The 27,677-nt window shown below is 47.1% G+C and overlaps 1 protein-coding gene and 1 long non-coding RNA gene across 3 annotated transcripts in view; one reads left to right on the forward strand and one right to left on the reverse strand.

Moving 5' to 3' along the window:
- Window positions 1-13,604, reverse strand: part of CADM3 (cell adhesion molecule 3) — a 29,612-nt gene extending 16,008 nt beyond the window's left edge. For both annotated transcript variants that reach the window (XM_087827971.1, XM_087827973.1), the window contains exon 1: window positions 13,523-13,604. In XM_087827971.1, coding sequence (XP_087684097.1) covers window positions 13,523-13,604 — 82 coding nt within the window. The remainder of the gene's footprint in view (window positions 1-13,522) is intronic.
- Window positions 1-27,677, forward strand: part of LOC148090950 (uncharacterized) — a 73,322-nt gene that overhangs the window by 2,239 nt on the left and 43,406 nt on the right. The window lies entirely within an intron of this gene.

Consider the following 27,677-nt stretch of genomic DNA (forward strand, 5'->3'; position numbering starts at 1 on the left):
GCACAGATCATGCAGGTAGGGTTGGGATCTGATGCATTTTTTTTTTAATCTAGTACTGGACCTAATACAGCATGTTACACATAGAAGGTGCTTAAAAATATTTATTTAATAAATGAAACAAAGGGGCCGAGTGAGCACCTTCCAGTGTGAGGACTAGGCTCGATGTCTGCCAGTGAAGATGCAACAGTAAACAAAAGAGGGCAAGAACAAACAGGCCTCGGAGGAGGCTCGCCCGTCCAAAGGCTGAAGTTCCAGAAGTCTGCAAGATGATGGGAATCGATATTTGTCGGTCACCCTCTGTGTTTCAAGATCCAAGTTAGTTGTTCTATACTTGTTACTCCAGAACAACACATTTAAGGTATTATACTCATGTTAAGGATGAGTTAACTAGGACCCAGACACTAGCTAAGGCTAAGAGAAGCTAAATAACTCATCCTTATGATGGATTCAGTACGTGCTGAGATGGGACAGGCTTTAAACTTAGATCTCTCTGACCGCAAAGCCCAGCCCTTCTGCACATCTCCGCCACACTGCCGCCTTTTGCAGAGCATGCATTTTGTATCTGTGGTTGTGGGGCAGGGGTTACAGGGGGAAATTCCTTTCTGCATTGTTGGCCAAGGGTGACTCACCTAAACAGTATTTACACCCCCACCTGCAACGTGATTAAAAAAACAACAGTGTAACAAGTTGGAAATGAGTGTTTGTGGTGGTGGTGGTGGTGCAATTTGTACCCACTGGGTTGCATTTTTTATTGGATTTCTTACTAGATCTTCCTCTCTACCTTTGGAGGCTATTTCATGTACCCTTAAGAGCCTTACAGGGTGGGGCTCTTCAGTTAACAAAGCTACAGATGTGTGCGGTTAAAACTAATGGAATGGCCTCATTTTTCACAGCACTCTAACACCTAGGCTGAAAACTAACATGATCTTCCTGTTTGCCCTCAGTTGCCTTGGAGGTTCTTAATTCTTTATTTTCCCACTGGTTCAAGTATCTTTAGGATTCCCAGCATTTTAAAGGACAACATAGCCCTTCCATTCCCTAATTTCCTTCCGATTGACGTTCATACTAAGGGGAGCAGAGGAGGGAATTGGTAACTTACTAATGAGCCCCCATAAAGCATATACTGGCACTGCGATTGAGGTTTTCACTCAGACCCCAGGACCTTGCACTCAGCAAGTGCTCAATAAATATTTCTCAAAAAAATAAATGAGCGACTCGAATGAATAAAAATGTCTTCTCTCTCCAACTTCAGGGGTGCTGGTAGGGAAGTCTAGGTGACAGTCCAGTCCCCGATTGCTTAGTTTTTATATCGTCCTCGCCCTGTCTGTTTTGGGAATCTAAGGTGCATTGGCCTGAGGGTCGGGGTGCACAGGTGCACATTTAGGATGGTGGGACAAGGGGACAGAACTCTCCCACATAACGGCGGCTGCCCTTGCCAGAGCTTGGGCCCAGAGCCCCACTTCACAGACTAGAGAAAATAAGCTCCCTGAGTAAGAGTTGATGGTGATGGTGACGGTGACGGTGACGGTGATGATGACTCAGCATTTCTCTAACTGCGGCATTAAAAATACTCTTCATCTCAGCCTACTTATTTCTCATGACTACTGTGACAGGTGGGTGGAGGAGTGTTATCTCCAAGGGAAAAATACACTGAGATCTGTGGCCCAGAAAACCGAAGGGACACACCCTTAGAATGGTTTACCCACTCCCATGCTGGGCCCGGGGCCAGGTGATGTCACTCCAGTCTTCCCTGCCCTCAGACACGTGGGAAAACCTTGTGCCACACACTGAAGACACTGCCATGGCAAAGTCAGAATTAGGTCTTAGCCCCTCAAGCTTTTCTTTATGCCCAGAGCCAGTCCCGTCTGAGTCCTGATTTAGGCAAAACCTCCAACATTTTGGAATTCACTTTGACCTGACAGACTTCAGAGCACAATACCCTGATCAAAAAAGGGCTCTATTTAACTTTCTTCAGAGGCTCTTGGGCTGCCAGAAATTACGCTACTCCTATGAAGCACATTTCTTAGTGTGATTTCTCAGTGTAAGACTTTGAGGGGCTGAGCGCCAAAATATTCCTTATTTTCTGCCCTCCATTCCTTTCTAACTTTGCTTGCCTTCCCTTAAGTTCATAATTCTCTGATATCCCCGGTATTACAGCGCAAATAAAAGCTGGGGCCATGGGGGTGGGAGTTACTGTCATCTGAGATTGTCTGTCATTTCAGGCGCCCTCTGGGCACTTCCTTCTCTTTCTGTTGTTCCTCGGGGACAGGGCTGTGTCCCCTCACAGGCAGCAGGATCTCCTAAAGCCTCTCCCTGCTTAGCTCAGATACGCTCCAGGTCACATTTACTTCGGAGCTTCAGAGCTCAGTCACGCTTCGGCTGCCGGCTGCCTCCCCAGCGAGGCCTTCTCTCCAGCTCGCTGCACCCTCCGCCCTCTCTGGCTGGGCTGCTGAGTTTTGCTCCCTGTTTCCTCCCTCCCTCCCTTGTTCTTTCTGTCGCTGTCTGGTTTTTTTCTCCCTCAGTTTTGTTTCCCGATTTTCCTTTTGGCTCCCAGCAGCCGCTTGGGCCTAAAGTCACTACTCTCAGCTTTACTTTATTCTCTCAGGAGGCTCACAGGATATAAGTGAAAACAGGTGGGAACTAGAGGTGGGAACAGAAGCTTCACTCTAAGAAGCTCCTACCCTGCTGATTAGCCCTGTAGCTTGGAAAAGCGTGGCCAGAAAACCCAGGGTTTATATAACCTACACTGTTAGATGACCCAAGGTGGACGGGGCAGTGAGGACTCAAACGGGTTCATTGTGCATCGGCTGGCACCTTCCGCTTCCATCCTAAGCAGGTTGGTGCAAATGAAAGGCTTTGTTTCCTGGGCTGGGAAACAAATGGTGTGTGGCTAAGCTTTTCCAGGCTGAAGGAAAGAAGGGAACCTTTCGGTAGTTGGCTGGTTTGCCTGTGGTGGGCATAAGGGTGGGGTTAAAACAAAAGGCTTATCTTGGTGTTAACCCTCTTTTCACTGAAAAGCAAAAACCAAAACCCAGTTATTCCAACTCTACTAGGTCATGAATAAATATATTCTGTGTATTTCCTAAAACTCTGCAATCAATTTGCATGTCTGGTCATTTTCTACTAACCCCTGATGGCCAGATGTGGCTATTTTAAAGATCTTTTTCATTCTACCAGACAGGATGGAACTGGTATCCTTTTAAACCCTGTTAGCAAAGTACAGCCCTTTGCCCGGCCGGGCGTTGGCTCAGCGGTTAAGCATCGACCTAGGATCCAGGAGATCAAGGTTTGATTCCCAGTCAGGGCACATGCCCGGTTCCCACCAGGGGGTGTGCGGGAGGCAGCCGATCAATGACGGCTCTCACCATTGATGTTTCTCTCTCTCCCTCTCCCTTCCTCTCTCTGAAATCAATAAAGACTTAAAAAAAAAAAAAAGTTCAGTGATTCCCCTCCTCTTTCTATCACACCTCCTTCTTCCCAAAATATTTCCCCTCTGTGGTTTTTAGAAGCATAAACTTTGAGAGTTGACAAGAATCCTAAGTAGCATCTAGTGCAACCCATTTATTTATTTATTTATTTTGTAATTGATTCTAGAGAGAAGAAGGAATGGGGGGAGAGGGAGAGAGACGGGGGGGGAGGGAGGCGAGAGAAACACTGATCTTTGCCTCCTGTACTCGGGCTCAAACCCACAACCGAGAATCGAGCCTACAACCTTTTGGTGTATGGGCTGATGCTCCAACCAGTTGAGCCACACCAGCCAGGCAACCTCTTATTTTAAAGATGAAGAACTAAGGTTCAGAGGGGTCTGCAAACTTAAGCACAGCGGACAGGCAGCCGGTGGGAGCTGTGGTTATGTCCTCATCTGCTGTATTCATTGCCATTTGACAGCAGGTCTCTGTACTAGCTAATGCAAAGGTTGTTTCCATCTCCTTTCTGATCCCCATCTCCCTATGCATTGTTGTGAGAAACCCCGGACCCCTAGACGGCAAGGAAAGTAACTATACTAAATGCCCGGCAAGTGAGAGAAGTTGCAGTGAGATGAGAATGCAGACCCTGGAGACGCAAAGAATGGCATCTTCACAAACTTCAGGACCTTACAGGCAGATTCAGTTCTCACAAAAGATGAGGCCAAGGGACAGAAGCCACTTCCGTGCCCTTAGGAGTTAAAAAGGGTGATCATGAGGACAGGCCGTGTGTGTGTGTGGGGGGGGGCATCTGCATGGGAGAGAGCTGGAGGAATGCTAACCTGATTGTGAAATGGGAGACAGAGACTAGAAGAGATAAAAATGCAAAAGAGCATGGCCTATTCTCGAGCTAGAGAGAGAAAATCTGGAGGAAGAGTGGGCTTGCAGTAGGCTGACGGGGGCCCTGAGAAACTTGGTTAAAATTCCTAGGAGCAGAGACTGGGAAGTGGGTGGCAGAGATGGAGGCGGGGACAGCTGTTGCTTTGATTTGATACTGAGTCAGTGTTCTCCGTGCATTAGTGCTGGGAGGGAGCCCTGGGCTTGCCCCCAACTAAAACAAGCCCCTCTGTAGCCAATACTGCGTTGTAGCAAAAACTGCAACTGGGAAAAAACAGAAAGGAAGAGGAATCTATTCCCAGAGAGCCTCTTCCCAGCCTTAGCTCCTTGCTCCTAGGACTGTGCATCTAGCATTCTGTGCTAAGGCTAGTAAGGGACACAAGATAGAGAAGGGATGGCTCTGTAAGCACTGCTGCTGGGGAAACAGGTCCTGGGCAGGGATCTGATTCTAATCAGCTGTTTCTCAGGTAAGCCCCTAGGCTGGCCGCACAATCCTCAGGTGGATGCCAGTCCTGAGACATTTTAGGAGTGTCCATTTGCCCCATTTCCTCCCCACCATGCTCACACACTCAGAAATCAGGACCAGAACGACCTAGGATCTGTATTCTATGTAATAGAGAGTCAGGAGGCTAGACTTTATCTGAGCTTTTAAATGTCCCTTGACCCAAGTGCAGGCACTTACACCTTCTGCTAAATTTATCTTGCTGCTTTCATACGTATGTACTAGAACTGGGGACCCCCCCCCATCTTAGGAAGTACTTGGAAAGGAAACATCACAGTGTCAGTGTGGAGTAAATGAAAGCAGAATCCAGCTTAGCTCATTGGCAAATAGGTTTAACTGTGGGAAATCAGGGGCTGCAAAAGGGCAAGAAAGCCCAGAGATAGGGAGAAGTAAAGGGTAGATTGATTCCCCAAGGATGAGACATCTCAGTCCAGGTTCTGAAGCCCTGCGCCCACCCTCCAGAACATCAGTGCTTGTTTGAGTGCATGGATGAATTCCCTCTCTCTACAGGCTCTGCCTTCTCAGGCTGATGACCTGGTGTGCTAGGGTTACTATGCTGTTAAAAAGTTTAATTTGTTAGAAGTCAGGCAAGAAAGCATTTTTCTTTGTTGGTTCTGATTTTATGGACTTGTTTTTACTGTTTCCTTTCGCTGGGTGATCAGTCCAGGTGCAGATGACAGGGTCAGGGCAGTGGTTGGGACATTACATGAAGTATAATGTGGTCCACTCTCCACGCCCACACTATTCCAGGCTCCCCCTTCTCCCAATCCTACCTGAGATTCAGTCTATTCCTCTCTCTTTTTCACTTAAAAATGTGTATTTTTCAGAGGGGGCACATTGTTCAATTAGCCTTACTTTGTGCCTTCCTGGGAGTTTAACTCTTCTGTGAAACAGAAACATTCTTCTAAGTCTACAGACTTCACAGTCCCCAGAGTTGCAAATAACACTGTTCTGACCCAAAGACCTCCTCTTCTTTTCTCTTCTTAAACCTTCATCGAGTGTCTCTTCTTTAATGTGGGGGTATATTCATTTTTGTGCCCCAGGTGCACATATATTCCAATCTGGTCATGCTCTGCTTTTCCTTCAACATGTGTCCCTCAACATACATGGCATGCTACAATTTCTACTAGTCACATATCTGTTTTATTTTGGGGGGGGGGGCAGAAACACACAGCTTTTCTTATGACCCAGATACAGAGCAATTTTCACAAGCCCATTATTAATCAGAACCTCTTATTTCCAGAAAGCCATATGGCTTAAATGCAGACATTCTCCCCAAAGCAGAATCCAGGCTCTCTTTTCTGCTCATACTCCCCAGGAGAGGGCCAGAATCCTCTCCTCCCCAGGGCTGAGGCTCTGTCCATCTGTTACTGACATTGGACTCCAGGGCTTGGAAACCAGAAAAGGGTTGGCATTATGCAGCAGTTGAGGATAAATGAGAACATGTAAGGCCCAGGGGCTTAGTGATGGTTTTTATATTTATCTGATATTACAGGATAGAGATTAGGGGAGGAAACATATATGTGTTTGGAAAAATTTCATCTTTAAGAACTAGAGTAAGAACCAGTAGGAATGAGTACTTGTCCTACTGTCAGTTTTGCATTTTCTGAGGAAGAAATGATTAGGAGCAGATGGTATAACTGGCCCCTGATTCTATCATAATAAAAGAACTTGGCCCTAGGCCCTTCAAAGGCTGACCTAGGCTATACTAAGTCTCAAGTTACTTGTCATCAGTGTATTTATTAGAGTCTTGCTGGGTTTCCAAGAAGTACCAGGTATTTAAGTCAGAGACTCAACAAACCAGTTTACCTCTGGAGCTTTTTACCCTGTCTGAGGCTTTGGATGGAATTTTCTAGAATCAGAATAGAAGCAAAGAGCCAGGGCACAGAAGAAGAAATGTATGAAGCATGGATCTGCATATTCCCAGTGAAATACGGTATTGAAAGTACTAGTTTTCCATTCTACTTTGCCAATATCTGGGACTATATGAAGGAAGTGGAGAGCTAAGTAATGGTTAGCTTAGAGATGAATGGCTGAGACATCAGCCTTCACTTCTTTTTCCTTTCCCTGCCCTAGGGCAAGGTGATGAATCTGGCTGTTCTGACCCTGAACTGGAAGTAAATGAGCAAAAGGTGTTTATGGTTCTCAATCAATACACAATTAGTGTAGGTCTAGCTGGGGCAAGAAAAAACAAATCCTTAGAGAAGACCTCTAGGGGAAAGATGGAGAGAGATGAGAGGGTGAAATAATCCCAGAGGTAAGAGTTCACATAGAAGAGTGACACACATGTTGAAAAAAATGTTGGAACCTCTGCACTAGAATCCTTTCTGAAACATGTCTGCTATTCATGAGAACAGGGGGCTCGGGGAGATGAGCAGATGGAAGATACTCCAGCTGTTACTGTAACTTTAATTCTGTCTTCTTAAAGGCTCGCTCATAGAGATAAATCACTCTATTACCTGTCCTTGAAGAATGAAGTTTCTCCTTGTTTCAAATGAGGAAATGGAATGAAATTCATTCTGGAAGCCTGCTTCCCAAACCAGACTCTGCTGTAGGTCATTCATTGGTGTTAACTATTATATGAACTATTATGCAGGAATTGGCACAGGGAAATCAGCATTTAGAAGAAGAGAAGCTTGTGTCATTCTTATGCGATGGGAGGAACAAGCTGTCTAGTCTCAGACTGGCAGGGGCTGAGCATTCTCGGCTCCTTGCCACACTTGATGTCATCCACTTATTGGCAGATACCCCAAAAGAGTAGCAGAATCCAGTTTAAAGATGCATCTCCTGAGATTTAGCCAAGCATTTGGACTCTGGGATGGATGGGATGGTTATGTATTTAAGGCCATTTAGTTCTTTATAAGATGGTTGTAACAATGGAGAACATGAGTCAGGGTTTTGATATTTGTTTTCTATGCCTCTCATGTATTGAATCCCTCCATTATCTATTCTGATAACCCATCACTATGTGTTGTCTACGCATTTCTAAGACTGAGGGAAAGGGGGAAAGAAGCTCCATAGCATTGGTCATCAAGCTCAGAGTGATTTTAAGAGGTTCATGCTTATAAACTGAGTAAGACTCATTTTGCATTCCGCATTTATAGTGTATGCATGGTTATTGTACATGAGCAATACTGCCTTAATAGAAAACATGACTATTTGTAGTTCTGTTTTTAATATGAGTCCACACATGGCAAAAAATCCAGCTCTTTTGAGGCCCTTTGAGGTCACTCTAGGCTCTAGTCTCCTGGACATTTCAAACAACAGTTCTTGTCAACCTCAGGATTGCTTGTTTTTTCTGTCCCCTTCCTACAGTTGGTTAGATGGTTGTGAGGACTCTCCAGATCTATATCTCAAGGTTTTGTTTCCCCTTTCCTGGTGGAGCACGTCAGGGGTCAGAACCAAGATCATGTGTGTGTTTGTGGTGGGGGAGGGAGATTCCAACACTCTTCTGAGGGCTGTGTTGTGGAGAGTAGAGATGATGAAGCAGGGAGAGAGAGCAGCACCATGGAGAGCGACCAGAAGAGTCTGGAGCGTCACCATGGGCGCAGCACCATGGAGAGCTCAGAGCAAAGGTGGTTTGTTCCACGAAGAGCAGGGGAAGCAAGTGGGACCCTGGGTGAAGGCAGCCAGCTCTCTAGCAATCAACAAACATCGGGGCTTCTGTTAAGATCATGTTACATACCCATCCCTTGCTCTAAAAGGCCTCCTGAAGTACTTTGTTTGAACCTGTCATGTATACACCCAAGAGTATATAAAAATGAGGACTACCATCAGACTTAATTTGTCAACATGAGCCTCAGTAATTACGACAAATTACCTAAGTATTAGTGGTGGTGGAAAGGGTTTTAATTTGCTACAACCAATTAGGAATAAAATTACAGTTATCATCTAATGAGGTAAGCAGTGCCACAAAGCCTGTCCTCTCAGAGACACTAGGGCATGAGGAAGTCAGAATATATTACCACAAGATAGAGTATGATCTGAATTAGTCAGAGTGCTCTAAGGTACCCCAAATCACTGCATATTCCAGTCCTGATCACACATGAAGAGGAGAAGTGGATCATGCCTCTTCAGAAGGGTACTGTTCTCAGGACATTGAGGCCGCTGTGTTCATTGGGACGTTTGGTCACTTTCCTTCAGCTTAGGGAGATTTTGGTAAAGAGAGAAACAGCTTTGTTTTTAGTACTTGTTGCTTCAGAGAGAATATGTAGCTTTATCGAGCCTCTATTCTGTAAAAATCTCAACAGCTTCATGTGTTTCAGACTCTTGAGAGCTTGGTTTCTCAGTGCTCGAAGGGATAGATCTCCTTGTCATAACAGAAGATTGAACTGGATTTTTATTTGGGTTATAGGAACCCTTGGCATCAATGGGTTCTGCTCTTGTAAGGAATCATCACTACTACTGATTTTGGAGATTATGGATGGACCTCAAGGACATGACCTCATCCAGGAAACAAAATATTCCAATATAGGGGCCTATAGGCAATGGTTAAGTGGAAATTATTAAATTTTAACATGCAAAACAAAGGAGGAAATATAATTACTAAAACTTTCTAATACCCTAGATTTTTCATTCAGTAGTCAGTAAGGGGCTGGTCCAGCCCACAGCTTGTTTTCATGGAGAATCTAGAGCCTAGATTACCATCCTCAGATGAAATTCCATTACTAGGAAGTAGATGACTAAAGGGACAGTTGGTCCAGTATACAGCTCTACTGGAACAGGAAACAACAGAGTGTGACTAGTCACAGCCCCAGGGGTTTTATTTCTCTGGTAATAACTATGAAGATATTTTTCCTAGCATGTGACTTAAGAAAAAGCAGCTTTTGATCAAATTCTGCATATTGTTTGGGCTGCAATAAAGTAGTAACAGCAAGGAGCACCAAAATAAAATCTAAAGTTTTGCAGAGCAATGGCTCAACTACCCAATCTGCTATTTCAAAATGACCAGAACACCAAGAAAGAAAAAAAAGAAAAAAGAAAAAGAAAAAAAAAGCCATCTGTAGAATTTCATGGCTGCAGAACTATGAGTCACTCTCCAAGTGAATAGTGAATGTCTTCAACAATGTAGTCTTGGAATTAGATTTGGACTTTCTTCCTCAGTTGGAAGAGGAAGGAGAGGGAAAGAGGGAGAGGCAGGAAGAAAGAGAGAACCTAAGAGTAGTGAGCTGACTCATTTTACTGCCAGTCTAGGGCCCAGGATTTCAAATGTTATGTAGCAGAGCACCAGGTTGTACCTTAAGGATTATGGGGAGCGTGGGGAAGCCAAGAAGAAGAGTAAAGGGACTACAGGTCTTAATTCTCTGTTTCAACGAGAATAATTTTCCTTTTATCTGTTATGTTTATTTGAGAAAGAAGTTTATATCCTTTTTTAAAAAAAAGACAGAAAACCACTTCCCTAGAGGAAACTACTAAAACCAAGAGTGCTTAGTCCTGGAGAGAACTCGAGGAGAATCTTTGACATAACTGCTGGATAGGACATTCCACAGCTTGGGCTCCACAGCAGGCAGGCTGGTTCTGCATGGAATTAACTAAACTACTAGACCAGTGTCTCTTAGTGGTCTCAGCGCCTCTGTACCAGAAAATGCACCTGTCTGAAGGGAGACCATATCCTTCCCAAGGGTTCCAGCTGCAACTAGGAAAAGAGGAACAGAAACCAAACAGAATAGTTACAGCTGCAACTAGGAACAGAAAGTAGATAGTTACAACCACAGCTAGGAATGGAAAGTGGATGGAGTAGGTCTGCCAAGCAGGTATGCAGGCTGCTCTAGAGTGAATGCCTTCTGGACTTCTCTGGCACACTGGGCATGATCTCTACCCTGGGCACCTGGCCAGGGGGCTGCAGAATGGATGGCAGTGAACAGAAGGTCATTGGGAAGGGAGAAGATATTCATGTGTGGGGCAGTGCAGTACAAGGTTAAATTGCTATAACCTGGTCTAAAGCAAAGTGAGGCTGTCCACTTACATATCTCTACCTTAGATCAATTCACAGAGTGCTAGAAGTAACTTGAGAAGGAAGAGTCCAAGGAAGGCTGGTCACAATGTTGAATGTCAAACTGCTCACCAGAGAGAGAACCGCAGGACACATGAAGTTCGTAGAGCTTGTATTCACCACACCTGGAATTGCTAACTTCTGCCAATACTAGTGGAGAAATGTGAGAAGGAAAGGGCAGGTGGAAAACTCTGAATGTCTAAACCGTTCCTGAGTTTCTAGCCACAGCAGTAATGGCCAGGTTCAGATATCACTGCTTGCCCTTCTCCAGCCTCTCAATCCCTCTTCAGCCTTGAGCCTAAAAAATGTATGCTGTCCTCCAGGGAGCAATACACCTCGGCAGCACATGAAACCTGTTTTTTCTTATTCTGAGTGGACACAGCCGCTCTACCACATACCCTTGACCACTCAAGCATCAGTGTATTAAGGTATCTTGTTCTCAAACCTTCAAACCACATCTCTCCATGTTTTGGTCAAACATTACCAGGTAAGTTATGAACTGCCTAACTTCCTGCCCAGGGGCCCCAGACCAGCTAAGTGGCACTAGACATCCCTTCTGCATGAGCCTGGCCAGAATGGCTTCATCAGTGCCCCCGCCTCCCACTCTCAGAGCTGGCGCTGTTAGATCCAGAAACTAAGAGGTAGCATTAATTTAGATAAAGATCATGTGGTTGTAGCTCTCCTGCATCAGTGCATCCTAAAACACGGTACACCAGACATAAGCCCACTCTCTGGACAGATAATTCTCTATAAGGAAAACGATGCTAGATTGGACTCTTCCTAGTTAACAGGCCTCCTTCCCCAACTTTGTCTTCCCAACATCTTTAGAAATTCTCCATTCAAATGTAGTGCCTTCCACTGTTTCCCTCAAGCCACTGGCCTAAGACATATTTATGAATATGAGGATAGAACATTTCTCTTCTTCTCAACCTTAGGCCTGCGTGGGGCTGGGCCTCCAAGTTGAGGACAAAAAAGAATAGTGCAGTTGGTGAAGACTTAGCTAGCATAAAGATGTACTCTGTTCTCCAGTGTTTACATTCTAGACTTGAAGAACTCACAGCTTTCTGGGATGGCTTCTTTCTGCTTAGGGACCAGCCTGGCACCGTTAGTTCCCATTGCCGAACAGTTGCAGTTTGGGTCACACTCGTCTCTTTAGTGCAGCTCGCAGGCTGGGAAGGCCAGGGCTGCGGTTGAAAGGCAGCCTCGTAGAGGGCCATTACTGTGCTGCAAACACCCAGTGCCTCTCCCTGCCTTGCACTTCATGTGCCCTCCGTGGGGACTCTCCGCACCCTGGGGAGGTGGGTGAGCAGTGCAGGCCTCTGGGGAAGGGGGATCCCCACGGGGAGGGGAGAGGCTGCTGTCTCTGTGGCGACTCGGGCAGCAACTCCCTTTGGGGAGCGTTGATGGGTACAGGGGGGAAGGATTCAGCCAGCCAGCTGTGGGAAGGGGATCCCCAGTGTCCCCATACCGGGGGACGCTTTTATCACTGATGAAGGCGGGCTGGGGGAGGAGGTGGGGCAAGATGGAGTGACTGTCTCTCCAGCGCTCTGGCTCTTGGCCTGTTCTCTTGAAATGAAATTCTCTACATCATCCCCCCAGTTCCATTCCCGCCCCTTCCACCCGACCCCGCCCTGTGCCCATCCCTCCTGGCCACCGGGTCCATCGCCCAGGAGCCGCCTCCCCTGCGGTTCTTTCTGTTTCTGCCGCCATCTGGCCGGGCACAGCCGCCGCTCGCCCCTCACCGCCCCAGACGCCCCGGGAGGGCGCATTCCTCTAGTGCCCCCGCCCGGGACCCGAGGCGCCGAGCTCCGGCTGCCGCCCGCCCCTCGCCAACTGCCCCCACCGGGCCCTTCGGACGCGGGGTGCGCTCGGCGCTGACCTACATAGCCGGCCGGGCTGGGGGGGCTCTTCCCGGGTCCCGCACCCCGCGCCCGCCTCCTCTCCCCACACTCTTCCTTCAGCGGCCTGTCGTTACAGACCCAGCCACGCTGAGCTCCAGGCGGGGGTAAGGGGGTGGGCATGCTACCCCACCCCAAATTTGGGGAAAACCCGTGTTTAGCCCGGGAAAGCTTTGGGTTTTCCATGCTCCCCCTTCCCGGATACCTCGATGGTTCCTTTTGCCCAACCAGCCCCCCCGCGGCCCCGGCGGGTTCTCTCCTCCCACCTCAGCCGCCGCCCTCCACGTTGCCACCCCGGGGCCCCCTCCGCCCGGTGTTGTTGTTTTGCTCCAAGGAGAACCCCCCTTCCCTGCCCACGCCCCCTCCACAGCCTCGCTCAGGCCCTGCCCTGGCCACTCGGCGCTCCGCCGCGGGAGGGGGAGCAGGAGCGTCTGCATGGAGCAGTTTGGGGGATTGCACTGGCCACCAGCCCTCCAGACAGACAGACACAAACAACCAACACGCCCTGGCTGTCTCACTCCGCCCCCGACACACACCGACACAGACGCACACGGAGACCAGCCCAGGATCGCGGAGCCAGGGCCGCCGGAGACGCGCACCCCCAGACACACGGACACCCCCACATCCCGACCCCGGGCTGCGCGGACGGACACAACCCGGGGCGCACGCAACGCGCGGGTCGGTGCACAAGGAGGGTGCCGCCCGGCACACCCACGACCCACAGACAGATGCGCAGACAGACACGGGGTCCCGGCGGCGGTGACGACCCGCGCCCCAGGTTGCAAACAAAGCGGACGCGCCCCGGCCGCGGCCGCCCGGCCCCACTCACCGTCCTGGGAGAGGTTGGCCCGGCCCGGCGCCCCGCGGCAGGCGAGCAGCAGGAGCAGGGCCAGGGCGGAGGGCGCCCCCATCGCGGTCCCGCGGGCTCCCTGCTGGGCGCTGGGCTGGGCGGGGAGACGCCGACGCCGACGCCGCCGGGAAGGGCGCCCCGGAGCCGCTGAACCCCGGGGCCGAGGCGGGACCGGGAGGGAGCCGGCGCTGCTGCAGTCGCCGGGATTAAATAGGACGCTCGGAGCAAACCATTCGGCTGGAGGTGGAGGGGGGTGGCGGGGGGCTGGGCCGGTGGCGGGGGGCCGACTGCGGCGCTCCCCGCTCCCGCCGCCCCCTCGCCCCCTCCGCGCCGCCGTGGCGTCTCCCACCCGCTCCCGCGGGAGCTCGGCCCGCCCGGCCGGGGTGCGGGGCCGAGCGCGGGAGCCGGCTCGGCGGCGGGACCCGCGCACCCCTCCTAGGTCGGGGTGGAGGGAGGGAGCTGGCATGGCCCTGGGCCAGCTGGCGGGAGCGGCCACTGCAGCCTGGACAAGGGTGTGCCCACTAGCCCGAGGCCTCCAGCCCCGCCCTCCTCCCTTTGGCCACTGAGATCCCCAGGAGCCCTGGGGGTGCCCTGTCAACAGTGTGCCCAGGGGCATCTCCCCACTGGGTAACCAGTTACCTTGACCATTCTAAATACTAACACCTCTAGTTCCTATAACCCAAGGGCCCTTAGTTACCTCTCCAGCAACAATTCGTGGCCCCAGGCGATCTCCCTTGAAGGGCATCTTTCAGCAAACCCACAGGTCACGAGACTCAACATTTCCCTCGGTCCTTTGTCTCAGACGTTACCTCCCTCCCCCAAAGCAGTGGTTTCCCTCCAGACTCTTGCCCAACCAAGTGGCTTACTAAGCAACTCAGTATTTTCCCCCTTAATCTTTCCTGTGCTCCCCTTTACTCCCAGGCTTCCCTCCAATATATTTTTTTCTTTTTTCTTAATCTTTCAGAGGATTTTGTTTTTTCTTCTCAAGTTTTAGTGAGTAGGACTCCTGAGTGAATGGTCTGATCTACGGACCCTCAGAAAGCCGCCCCCCCTAAGGACCGATGGGTCTGTGACTAACGCAGTTCTTGTCCCCGAGGCCCATGTGGTTTGGATGAGAGGCAGGGCGTCTATACTCCCTCTTGGCTCTAGGGTTCCAGTCCCTGGGGCTGCTGTTCTTTGTGTTTGAGTATCTTTGGAAGAGCCTTGCGCATCTCAGAAAGGGATCCTCCTGAGTCAGTTGGCTCAAACTTAGCTTTTGGGAATCAACTTCTCAATTTTTTAAATCTCTGAATCAAATAATTTTACATTTATATGCATTTTTAAAAAATATTTGGTCCAACCCCTTATAATTCAGGTGCAACTTAGGTCCAAAGGGTATGAACTGACCTACCCAAGATGATACTGACAGTTAATTGTAGAAAACACAGGTACTTATTAGGACATGGAACCATATGATCCTCAAAGTGCCTTCCTTTTCTGTGTGGCCATATTTTGTCCCTAGATGAGGGATTTGGGTCCATGTCTTTCAGTTCCTGGACCAGTCCCCTCCTGTGCTGATACTAGGCCTCCGCCTGCTAATCCTTAATATTTGGGTTATCTTTTTTCCTCTCAGACAGGCTTTCTCAGTCCTCTGTGATGGATGCAAGGACCACGGTGTGGGAAGTACTTTGTAATCAGTAAAGCTCTGTATAAATGTTAGTCGCTGATGGAGAGGCCAAGAGAGAATATTCTCCAGGGACATCCTTCAGGATGGTCAGATGCTTCCTCCACTGTTTCCCCCTCACTGTTTCTAGAGCTTGCCGGTGGTTTCTGGGAGAAGAGCTCTGCTGCTTTTTGAACATCTCCTGAGTGTCTGAGTAGCTGTTAAGAATTATTGGCAGGACAGTGTTTGACCACCGTGGGCTGCCTGCCTTGCCTGCCTTGACACTGTTTAGAGATTGCAGACCATCCCTCCTCCCTGGGTTCTCCGGCATCTTGAAATCTCTGAGAGGCAGAGATGGAGGGAGTAGTGTTGTTGAGGGATGTAGAGACCCGGGTTTAAGAGAGAGGAGAGGATGGGCTATGGGGTGGAGGAGGGAGAGATAATGGGAAGACTGGACTATCTGGCAGAGGTGGGACCAAGTTGGCATGAGTTTAGTCATGCAGAGAAAAGCATGAGCTGGTGTGTTTTCAAAAAGAGAATGGGACTTCAGCGGGGAAGGATCAGGCTACCCTAGTTAAAGGATCTTGATGGGTAAAGATTATTTATTATATTTGGAGCTAGAAGAAACCTTAGAGATCATGTAAGTGGGCTTAACAGAGGGCAGGTTGGTGTGGGGGTGGGGGGTGGGAGCGAGAATGGGGCTGGGGGGAGGGGATCGGCAGGATGTGGGATTAGGTTCAAGCACCTCTAGCTAATGGTCTTTTGCGTCCGCTGCTCTGCTGTGGAGCCCTTCTGCCTGCTCTCCCTTAATTCTCTGATGACGGCTGGGCCCAGCCCTGCCCTGCACTGGCGCTGCCTGGGAGGAAAACCACGTGTGGGAGGGGGGGAGTTGTTGTGGAGAGAGTATTGAGAACAAGCAAAGGAGACTCTGGAATGCTCTTTTCCTCCTGGCTCCCTTTCCCTTTTTTGCATCATCGGCATCAGCTTGGCAGTACTTTAGGCCCTGCAAATTGCAAGCAGTCGTTGGCTTTTAGAATCAGAGAATAAAAGCACATTAGAGTTGTAAGGGACCTTCGAGATTACCTGTTCAAAACCATTGTTGAACCGACCATGAAAATGAAGCTCAGAGAAATTAAGTGACTTTCTGCATTCACATAACCGTACAGGAAAGGGTTCCCAGTATGGGATGGGGGAGACACAGGCCACCCCGCGAGGCAGGAGGAACAAGCGGAAACAATCCTGGGGCTCCCCAGCCAATCCCGGGGCTCCCCAGCCGGGTCCAATTGGAGGAGCTCCTCACTCCAGCACAGCTCAGAGGGAAAAGGTAGTTTTTCTCCTACAGATGTGGATGTCTTCACAGGAATAACTCCTTATCTGTAATCATTCTGGGGCACCCAGTATTTTACAGGCACCCTGTTCACTGGGAATATAGTTTTACAAAGAAGACTGGCCCACAAGGATTATCCTCATCATAAAAATAGGTGAAACAAAAGTATCCGTGTTGGAATGTGATCTCGTGGTTACTTACCACTCTAAAATGCTATGGTGTGCAATATGTGTTTCCCACGTGTTGTACAAAGAGGTTTGCACAAAGTCTGGAGTAGGTTGTCTGTGGGATTAAAGGACTGGCAGCCACAGTGAAAACTGGGGGTGGGGTAGAGCAGGGCAGTGGAGGGAAGGCAGGTTTTGGCTCCTGGATGCCCCTGTCCGCTCAGCAATAGCCTGGGTCACTGGGGGTGTGGAATGTGAAGCTGGCACCAGTGCCGGCTCCACTGGCTGTGTGGGCCCTGGCATTCCTTCCCCACGCCGCTTCTGTGGAGGGAGGGGGCCTCAGCCTGAGTGGGGAGAACACTGCATATTCATCTGCGAGGGGGCGACGGCACCTGTAGGAAAAAACCACACCTCAGAAGACTTGGCTCAGTTCTGCTTTGCACTCTAACCCTCCTTCTCTGTATGACTTTTTCTCTTTCTGTAAATTCTACATCGATTTTTCAGTTTTCCTCTTTCATTTTCCACCCAACTAAACCAGAACCCCTTAGTTGGCTTCTTACGTATGCTATCCAGTTTTAATTAACCCCATCCTTAATAATAAGCTCTGTGTGCATTTTAATTCTAACCTTAATTGAATTCTAATTTCAATCCTAACCTTAATCTAACACAGACTCTAACTACTAATCCTAATACCAAACCCAAATTAATTGTTGATTTTAACCAATATCTTAATTCTAACCTGTTATAAGCCCGCAACCAGGACAGCAACTTGCACATAATGAAAGTTATTACAACTAGCATTTGTCGAGACCCCATAGTGCGCCCACTTTGCACTGGGTACTTTCCATATGTGCTATCTCAGTTAGGCACCTGAAAGTACCCGAATGGGGTTGGCATTATTAGCCGCCTTACAAATATGAGGAAACAAAGGTTTAACTAGATTATGCAGTTTGTAAATACTAGATCCAAATCCACTATTTAACTTCTGCTTGACTGGAAAGCCTGTGCTCATTCCTTTTCCACCAACCAATTCTTTTTGATGAACTGCTGTCTAAAATCCTAACTAATTGTAACTGGAATGATTTCTAACATACTGAGTTTTTTGAAAGTGTATCATTAGATTTTATAAGATAAAAAGTAATACAAAATAGAAAACAAACAAACAAATACCAAAACCCAAATTTTCCTGCCCAGAAACTCCATTGACACTTAAAAGTAATGTAATTATAAAATTAAAACCATCAAACTATAAAGAAACAAACTGGAAGTGAAAGCATCCTCTCCTTCCCAGGCTGGCCGTCCTGCACACCCCCGGGGTGTCAGCACAGAGCCCTGCCTCCATGGCCTCACAGGGTAGATAAAGTCAAGGCAAATGCCAGTGCAACCACCTGTGTATGTGCATGACTTAGACACGAAGACCACTGGACAATTTGAATTTACGATAACTATTAAAGGCCAAGGTTCTATATACTAAGCTCTTTACATGGATTATGCCCTTTAATATTCACGAGCTCTCTGCGCGGCGTACATCCCTCTTATTTTACAGATGAGGACAGCAAGGCCTGGAGAAGCCAAGTTACTGGCACAAGAGCACAAACACGGTGAATGAGAGGCCCAGGTTTCAAATACAGATTTGTCTCACTCCAACGCCTAAATTTTTAACCAGTAGACTTAGCCAAGAGGGCTTGTGAGAGGACAGGTTATTTCATCTTGCTCCTGAAGGAGAGATAGAAAGAAGAATTGCCTATGAGACTGGACTCAGATCAATGTGGGAGGAAACATTACAAGGGGAAAAACAGCAAGAGAACTAGAGCGCAGAGAGAAATGAGCAATCGGGGAATAGAACAGGTATGCGCGGGGACCAGGGACAGTTTTGTGATAAATTCAGAAAAAAATAAAACCATGTTGTAAATACGAGTGTCACTGTTGCTTCAGTTTCTGGCTGATTGATGTATTTTGGAAAGACAGTAGACACACATAATTATCTACAAACAAAAATACACATCTTCGGTTACATGTATCTGTAGCCTCTCCAGCGAATCCCCTCTTCATTTCTCCACTTGCACCCTGTGCTCCAGCAATATCCAAAGACTTGTAATTGCCGAAGCACACTGTTTGGTTTCGGGCCTCAGTGTTTTTGCACATACTATTTCGTATAGCTGTGTTGCCCATCTTATTAAGCCTGATGAAACTTGTGCTTGTGTTTATCCACCCGAACATTGACGAGGTGTCACCACCTCTGTGAAGCCTTGTACCCCGAGATAATCACTCCCTGCTAGGTGCCACCGTTACATTGACTGTATGCTTCCACTGTTGCACTGCTTCCACGGTTGCAGTGACTCGTCTGCGTGTTTGTCTTCTCTAGCTTTGAGCTCTTTGAGGGCAGGAATGGTATATTTCGTGAATCTTGTTATTCCTGCTTAGTGTAGAAATGGAAAAGTAATAGATTCTCAGTTAATTCTAGTAAATTAAGCTGAAATAATATATTTATAAGCACATAGGCTACATAAACCATTTTTTTCAGAAGCACATAGGTAATACTAATTACCTCAAAGTTTACGCACAGTTATGGGTCATGATTGAAGTACATCAATCTGGAGTTGATTGGCATATTATCTTGTTAGCATCAGAGCCTTTAGGCCACAGAAAGTCTAACTAAAAAGAAAAAGCATGCTATCATAAATCTTTTCTGAGAAAGGTCAGGTAATGGTACAAATATCACCACATTTCATTGGTATAACCCTGTAAGTATGTATATGTTCTTATAGATATACTGTGTCCAAAATAAGGTGAGTCATTCTAATATCCATGTATACATATTTTCATCTACTTAGTCAAGGGGCACTTTGTAATTCTTGGACTTGACTTGAGAGCTGCCACATCCTTTTGCAGATCATCAGTTGTGAAAAGTTCTCATCCTTGCAGGTTGGCTTTTAATTTTGAAAATAGCCAAATGTCTTTGGGATCCAAGTCTTATGAATAAGTTTTGTATCACTCAACATGAGGTTCATGCTGGGTAATACAAATACAAAATTTGGTTGTAAAGTAATATGAAATGGCTTATAGGTTGACTAATATGTTGGTTCTTAAGACAGTTCCCAAAAAGTATTTCTAAAAATTTCTGAACAGTGTCATTCTGGTCTATTTGTTAATACAAACAAAATAAAACTTGAGTTTTACCATTTTATTGTCACACCTGGTAAACATATAAGAACACAAAAAGTCATGTGTCTGGAACAGAACTCCTGATCATTCATTTCTAGTTTATTTAATTTGTATGTGAAATGTACAATGCTAGTTGAAATTGGGTGTTTTGTCCCAGCTGTTTTGTCACAATGTATAAAAAAATTATAAACTCTCAGGCTTTACTTTTTTTATTACAAAATAAAATGATTCGCAATGCTCTTATCCCATCCCCACTCCTCCCCATTTTTGAGCCTCATTTCATCTGTGAGGAGTCACTCAAGGGTCAAGAACAGGATAATATTCAGGGATGCAAAATACTTGGTGACTAAAACCACTCTGAGAGCAATGGTTTGCCTTTTAGAATCGTAAAATAAGAGTGACTATGAAAAAGAAATGCTGGGGTCTTGAGCATACAAAGATGAGTCAGTAAGCATGAAACTTGCCTTCAAGGAGCTCCTAGTCCAGTCGGGACAGTGGGCAAACACATAGTTACCGCACCGTGTGCTGAATGCTACGGTACAATTATGTGTAAGTCACTGCAGAACCAAAGAAGAGGCAGAGATTAAATCTGTAGAAGACCTTAAGGAATGGCTAAGAGTTGGCCAGATGTAAAAGGGTGCAAGGCGTTACAGAAAAGGGAACAACAGCACTGACCTAGGATCCAGGAGGTGGAGGTTCCCTTCCCGGTCAGGGCTCCTCCCAGCAGGGGGCGTGCAGGAGGCAGCCCATCAATGACTCTCTCATCACTGATGTTTCTCTCTCTCCCTCTCCCTCCCTCTCTCTGAAATCAATAAAGATATATTTAACCAAAAAAAGGGGGGGGACAACATATGCAAAATCAGGAAAGCAGAAAACAGTATGTAGTCAGTGTGGCTAGCCTGTGGAGGGAGTTTTGCTCGAGATTGCTCTATATTCTGCACACAAGGAGTCGTCGAAGGGTTCTGAGCTGGGACATGTCAGTGCCAGATTTGCATTTCAGAGCCAAAGCTCTGGCAGTGGTAGATGGATGGACTGAAGGACACACCCCATTTGTTTAAGAAGCCTGCCCCTTCCGAGGACCACAAATCCAGTAACATGACATTGCATAGGCCCCACTGAGTGTGATCTTGTCCGAACCTAGGGCTGAGGTGGATATAACACCCAGAGCACTGCTGTAGAACCCAGACATCAGTCCACAGTGTGGCCAGTGGCGTGGAGAGCGCAGACGCAGACAGTGGTGTGCACAGCGTCATGAAGTTTGCGTTCGGTAACCAGCTTTCCTGGCTTGCCAGGGACTGAGGCACTTTCCAGGACTTTCAGTGCAAACATTGGGCAAGTCCCTGACTAACTGGGACGGACGGTTACCTTAGGCAGTGCCTGGGATGAGCAGTCTGCACTCAGCGGCAACGGTTACTCAGGCCTTCTCCCTGGCAACCAGCTGGGGGCCGTCTCCAGGGCCCACTGGGGGGGGGGGGAGTGAGTTACTTTGTGCCTTAGAGGAAGGTAGAAGCGGAAGGGGTAGGGGGCAGTGATGAGTCGGAAAGGCCAGGCCATTTGAATGGGAGGACAGAGAAGAAAGGCTAAGCCGGAGCCAGACGACGCGGTTGGTGTTTGTTCCTGCATCCTGGGCTCTCTGCTGGTGTTAAGGAACATTGCAGACTCGAAACAGCAAGCGCTGCCAAGAGCGACTATACATATTTAGTTTTTTATTCATGCATAGCTTTCATATGTCCATCATACCTTCATCCAACATTAATGGAGGACCTACTATGTGTCTGGCACTCCACATATGCTCTATCATGTAGTCTTCAGGCACAGCCCTATGCCTTGTAGATCGGATTATTCCCTTTTCACAGGTGATAAAAATGCTCAGGAAATGGAGTAACTTCCTACAAGTGACACATTAAGTGGTGGAGCCCAAATCTTAATTTAGGTGTGTCTTCAAAGTCCCTGGTTATTTTCTAAAACCATTATATCCCTCGGTGCCTGATCATGAGAGTGTCATGGGGCACCTGTTAAAAGCAGTGCAGGTACCGAGGAGATTCTGGTTCCAAAGGTTGATGACAAAGATCCCCAGACTTTCTGTTAACAAGTGTTCCCAGGTGATCCCTAGGCCCTGACAATCCTGAAAAACAGCATCCCACAGCCTGGATCTCCTCACGAGGAGCTCACTGACTCCTGAAAGAACCATAGTAACAGTCCATTAGAACACAGTTATATTAAGTTTAAAACCAAAATGTGTCACTGAGCCTTTCAACAAATAATTTCCTTGACTATTCCTATCCAGTGATTGCTAACCTTGTTTATAAGTGTAACCTCACGGCCACACTCCTCCTCCTTTTGTATCTCTAACACACAAGCTCATGCCCACACTAAAGCTTTGCACAGGCTGGTCATCCTGAACTGGAACCTTCCCTCTCTACTCTGTGCAGAGCTTCTTTTGCTTGTACATCTAGTTTAAATGTCACCTCCTCGAAAATAAACCAATGGGACTGCATCAAAATAAAAAGCTTCTGCACAGCAAAAGGAACCATCAACAAAATAAAAAAGGGAGCCCACTGTATGGGAGAACATATTTGCCAGTGACACATCTGATAAAGGGTTAATATCCAAAATATATAAGGAACTCATACAGCTTAACAAAAGGAAGACAAACAATCCAATTAAAAAATGGGCAAAGGACCTAAATAGACACTTCTCCAAAGAGGACATAGAGATGGCCCATAGACATATGAAAAGATGCTTAAAGTCACTAATCATCAGAGAGATGCAAATTAAAACCACAATGAGGTATCACCTCACACCTGCCAGAATGGCTCCATCAACAAATCAACGAACAACACATGCTAGCGAGGGTGTGAAGAAAAGGGGACCCTGGTGCACTGCTGGTGGGAATGCAGACTGGGGCAGCCACTATGGAAAACAGTATGGAGGTTCCTCAAAAAATTAAAAATGGAAGAGCCATTTGACCCAGTGACCTCACTTCTGGGGATATATCCTAAGAAACCTGAAACACTAATCAGAAAGAATGTATGCACCCCTGTGTTCATAGCAGCGCAATTTACAATAGCTAAGGTCTGGAAACAGCTCAAGTGCCCATCAGCAGATGAGTGGATAAAAAAGCTGAGGGACATTTACACCATGGAGTACCATGTAGCTGTAAAGAAGGAGGATTTCTTACCCTTTGAGACAGCATGGAGGGACCTGGAGAGTATTATGCTGAGTGAAATGAACCAGAGAAAGACAAGTATCACGTGATCTCACTCATATGTGGAATCTAATGAACAAAATAAGCTGATGAGAAGATAGATCCAGAGACATAGAAGCATGGAGCAGACTGAGGGATCCCAGAAGTAAGGCGTGGGTGAGGGAGTGGGTGGGGAGAGATTAATCAAAGGACTTCAATGCTTATATCTGTATAAGTCAGGGACACAGATGGCAGCATGGGGAAGGCCTGGGGAAGGGCAGATTCGGGGTGGAGGGGATCAATGGCAGGAGAAAAGGGGGCATCTGTAGTACTTTCAACACTAAAGATAAATAAAATGTCACCTCCTCGGAGAGGCCTTCTCATTCCCTTGTAATACCTTATTATTTTTTACTATTTTCTTTATAATTTATCTTTTGTTTGTTTATTTGCTGCCTGTACCCCTTTCCCAGTAAACACAGGCTCAGTGAGAAAAGTATCCTCAATTTTGTTCAAAGTTGTATTGCCAGAAACCAAAAGGATATTGCACATAAGGCCTGGCACGTAATAGGTGCTTAGTAAGTGTTTGAATGAGAACATGAAATGGGACACATTTGGAGAAGACTGTCCACATCCTTTGGCTTTACAATCAAGAACTTTTTTCTTAGGCCCGAAATAACCCCCACTGCCATTTAGGGCTTTCCCCTCTGGTTTCTGGAAGAAGATACCTTTTTCTCTTCTCTGGCCTCTAAATGATGTGTCTCTAGAGGCTTTGATACTGTTATTAAATTGCCCCTCAACCTCCTGTATAAGAGATGAAGTGTCCTAATTGTTAACCTTCTGCCAGTTCTTTTATCATTTCCAAACCTCTTCTCTGATCCTTTTTCCATAGATAGTTGGGTTCAGAACAGGTCCTGGTAGGTGAGTGAGGTTGATGGCTATGAGTTGGACATGAGGTGCTATGTCAGGCCCTCTTGTATGTTTTTCTGTTATTCTTGATTTTTAAATCTGATTTCTTTGGCTAACTCGTGGTTACCTGTGGTCCATTTTGGCCCTAAGATCTTCCTAAGCCCAGAGCTTGCTAGCACTAGAGTAGTGTTCCCGGCAAGCCCAGAGCTTGCTAGCACTAGCGTTCCCTAGCCGGGCGACACCTGATGAGATCTGCACCAGAGCTTCCAATCCCACGGCTCGTTTGTGGACGCGCCTGGCAGGCGCACATGCCCCTCAGGCCGGCCATTGCTTTTGCCATTTCTGTGGTTAAGCCTGAAATGGCAGCAGATACATTTAGGACTCTCGCTGCTTTCATGGGAAGTTGCTGTCGGGGGGCTGTGAAGTCCCAGGGATGCCTGTGTCCTGCTCTGAGGAAAGTAAACAGGGTCTGCGCCCAGCTGCCAGGGGCACTCCTCACTCAGCTCGTGGAAGAGGCGAACGCGGGGATTTTGAAGTTAGACTCACTGCACTGGAATACCGACTGTGCTACTTCCTTTACTTGAGGTCAGTTTTTCTGTTTGCTAAACATTGACATTATTCTTGTCTATTTTGCAGGCACCCTGCGAAGATTAAATGAGGACATTTATCCTAAGCTCCTAGTTTAAAAATCGGTGCACATTCGTGCCCCCTTCACCTTGGGGCACCTGTGTGAGAGGTGCTGGCCTGCTCCCCGTGGGGGTACCACAGAGTCTTGCTCTGTGCCCACCGTCTGAATGTGAAGTACTGCCTGGATCTAGGTTTTAAGTTCCAATAAATTGTCCATTCGCGCCGGGCGCCGGTTGAGCCTGCTCTCTGCTGCCCTCCGCTGGCCGCTCTGACGCTCGCCATCCCTGATCCTCTGCTCCCTCGGTGTGGCCGCTTCGCCGCAACGCAGCCTCTTCCCAGCTGCTTGGCCCGCCCAGCTCCCCACTCCTCTGAGCTAAGACCAAGTCCATAAAACCTTTTTTTTGTTTATGTTACATCTAATTAATTTTTAACACATGGCTCTGTTTTTAATTTTTAAATTAAATTGATTGGGGTAGCATTGGTTAATAACATTATGTAAATTTCAGGCGTACGACTTTTTTATAATCTGTATATTCCATTGTGTGCTCACCATCCGAAGTTTAATCTCCTGCAGACGCCATATATTTGATGCCCTTCGCCCGCGCCGCCCTCCCTCCACCCGTGTCCCCTCTGGAAACCACCTTTCTGTGGCCTGTATCTATGAGTTTGTCCGTTTGTTGCCTTTTGTTTTATCTCCGCAGGTGGGTGAGGCCATAGGGTTCTTGCCCTTCTTCACCCGATTTATTTCACTGAGCATGTTGTTCTCAAGATGCAAATGTGCTGTGGCCAATGGCAGTATTTTACCTTTTCTGACCGCTGAGAGACATTCCAGTGTACGTATGTATCACATCCTCTTTGTCCAATCATCCGTCCAAGGACGCTTAGGCCGTTCCCATGCCATGGCCACTGCGACAATGCTGCATAATGAATGTAGGACTACACACACTCTACGAGCAAGTGTTTTCAATTTGTTTTCATGTAGATTCCCAGAAGAGTGATTGCCGGGCCACACGGTAGTTCTGGCCTTAATTTTTGGAGGGGCCGCCACCCTGTTTTCCACAGCGGCCGCACTAATTTACACCCCGCCAGGGGTGAGTGAGGCCCCCTTTCTCCGCAGCCTCTCCAACACTTGTTATTACTTGTCTTAGTGGTAATGGCCACTCTAGCAGGTGTGAGGTGGCACCTCTTTGTAATGTCAGCCTCCTCTTCTCAGGTAGTATTACCTCAGTTCTAAGAATTTCTTTCTAATATTTATCTCATCTGCCAGAGATTCTGGAGGAAACATATAATGCATTTTTACAATTTGGATGCCCGTAAGGTCCCTAAGTTTCAAATCCCATTATCTGTTAAATTATTCAGCATCAAGTTCTCTGTCCTATGGATGCTGAAAAAGCAATATGCTGCCATTGGTTATTTAATCATAGAAATGCCCTCCTTCTGCTCTCAAAGTCAGATCCCTTTGCGTTCATAAGGAAAAATACACCTATTTTTGTCTTGCCAAAAGTGGACCATCGATAGTCCGAAATGCCAGTGCTTTAGAGTGAAGATGAGTGGACAAAAGGCTCGATCGGCTTTGCCCCTCTCCTAATTGTGTAGCATGTCTGGCAAGGGGAATGGAGGACTTTTTAGGATACAGTAAGGACACCAATTTGTTTGATAATAAAGTTGGTGAGGTGGCTTTAAACCAAATTTGAGAGGGCAAGACTTGAAAACCAGACACTGAAGAACTTTATTTTTATCCTAATGTCAGAGGGGAAGTTTTCATAGCAGTATGTTATGTGATTGAATTGGTATTAAAACATTAATCTTCAGATTCAGTACGGTAAATATGTTAATTCTCTCTTCCTCTTAATCTGTAAATTCAATGCAATCCTATGCTAAATCCCAATAGTTTATTTTATGAAACTTGACCAGTCCATTCTAACATTCCCTTGGAAAATAAATATGGAAATGCCAGCAGTGCTTTTTCCACAAACCTGTTCCATAGATCTATTCGCATATGAATGCCATGATTTACATATATAGAGGTAACTGACATCATTGTTTCTGGAAGTGAGAAATGGAAAACAACCTGTGATAGGCAGGCAGATGTGAGCAGATGGGCCAGGTACAGAAGGTCATCAGGGTGGCAAGCCCCAGGTGCCTAGCAACGGACAATTGTAGGGTGGGACCTTGCCCCCGGGGTGGCCTTTTCTTCCCTAGCATATCAGTGGTCACGTGGTTTGGACCCTCTGACCTTTCCTCCCTAGAGATAACTTCTGGGCCTCAGTTGTATTTCAGCTCCAGGCCCAGAAAAGCAACAAAACCAGACCAGCAACCCCAAGGCTGACCTCAGGATCAGCCGCACTGGATAATGACCCCCTGCCCTGGCACCAACCAATCAATCAGTGGAGACCTAGATACTGAAAGGACACGCCTGGAAAGCTGCTGAATATTCTATTCAGATCTTCCCCTGGGATCTCTCCTAAGCTCTCCACCCTTAAAACCAGTGAGACAGAGGACTCAGTGCTCTCCCTCCCTGGAGAAAGCTCTGCCCTTCCCTCGCCCTCCCCCGGTAGTCCCTCCCCCCCAGGAGCATTACCATTACCTCCCTCACTTCCAAGCTCCAAGGACCTTTCCTTTGCCTCCGTAACTTATTTCCTAAGCCCAATACTTCTAGGAATTGCTTCTACCTCTGTAATTTTATAAATAAATGTTCTCTTGTAGTTTGAATTCTTTCTTAACCAGAACCCAAGTACCAAGGTTGCTGAACCCAGGTCCAGTGTGACCCCACCGGTCTAACACCTGGTGCCCTCCCCGCCACCCACAACAAACCTAAATATCCATCAGTAGTGAATTGGTTAAGTAAATTAAACTATTTTCATACTTTGTAATAGCACCTAACCATTAAAAATGATGAGGTAAATCTATATGTGCCAACAAGATATATTGGTGATGGAAAATACAAAGAAAATAAACACACAGACTATTATCCCTTTTGCCTAAAATAGGGGGGAAAGGCCGTGTTTATAACATACATCTGCATATGCTACATTCTGTATACATGTGAATGCGTGTTTAGTGACTGAATAGGTGCTTCCTGGCGGTAGGACCTTGGGCAAGACGCTTCACCTCTC

The sequence above is a fragment of the Miniopterus natalensis genome, chromosome 19 (assembly GCF_054644295.1).
Source record: "Miniopterus natalensis isolate mMinNat1 chromosome 19, mMinNat1.hap1, whole genome shotgun sequence".
Classification (NCBI taxonomy): domain Eukaryota; kingdom Metazoa; phylum Chordata; class Mammalia; order Chiroptera; family Miniopteridae; genus Miniopterus; species Miniopterus natalensis.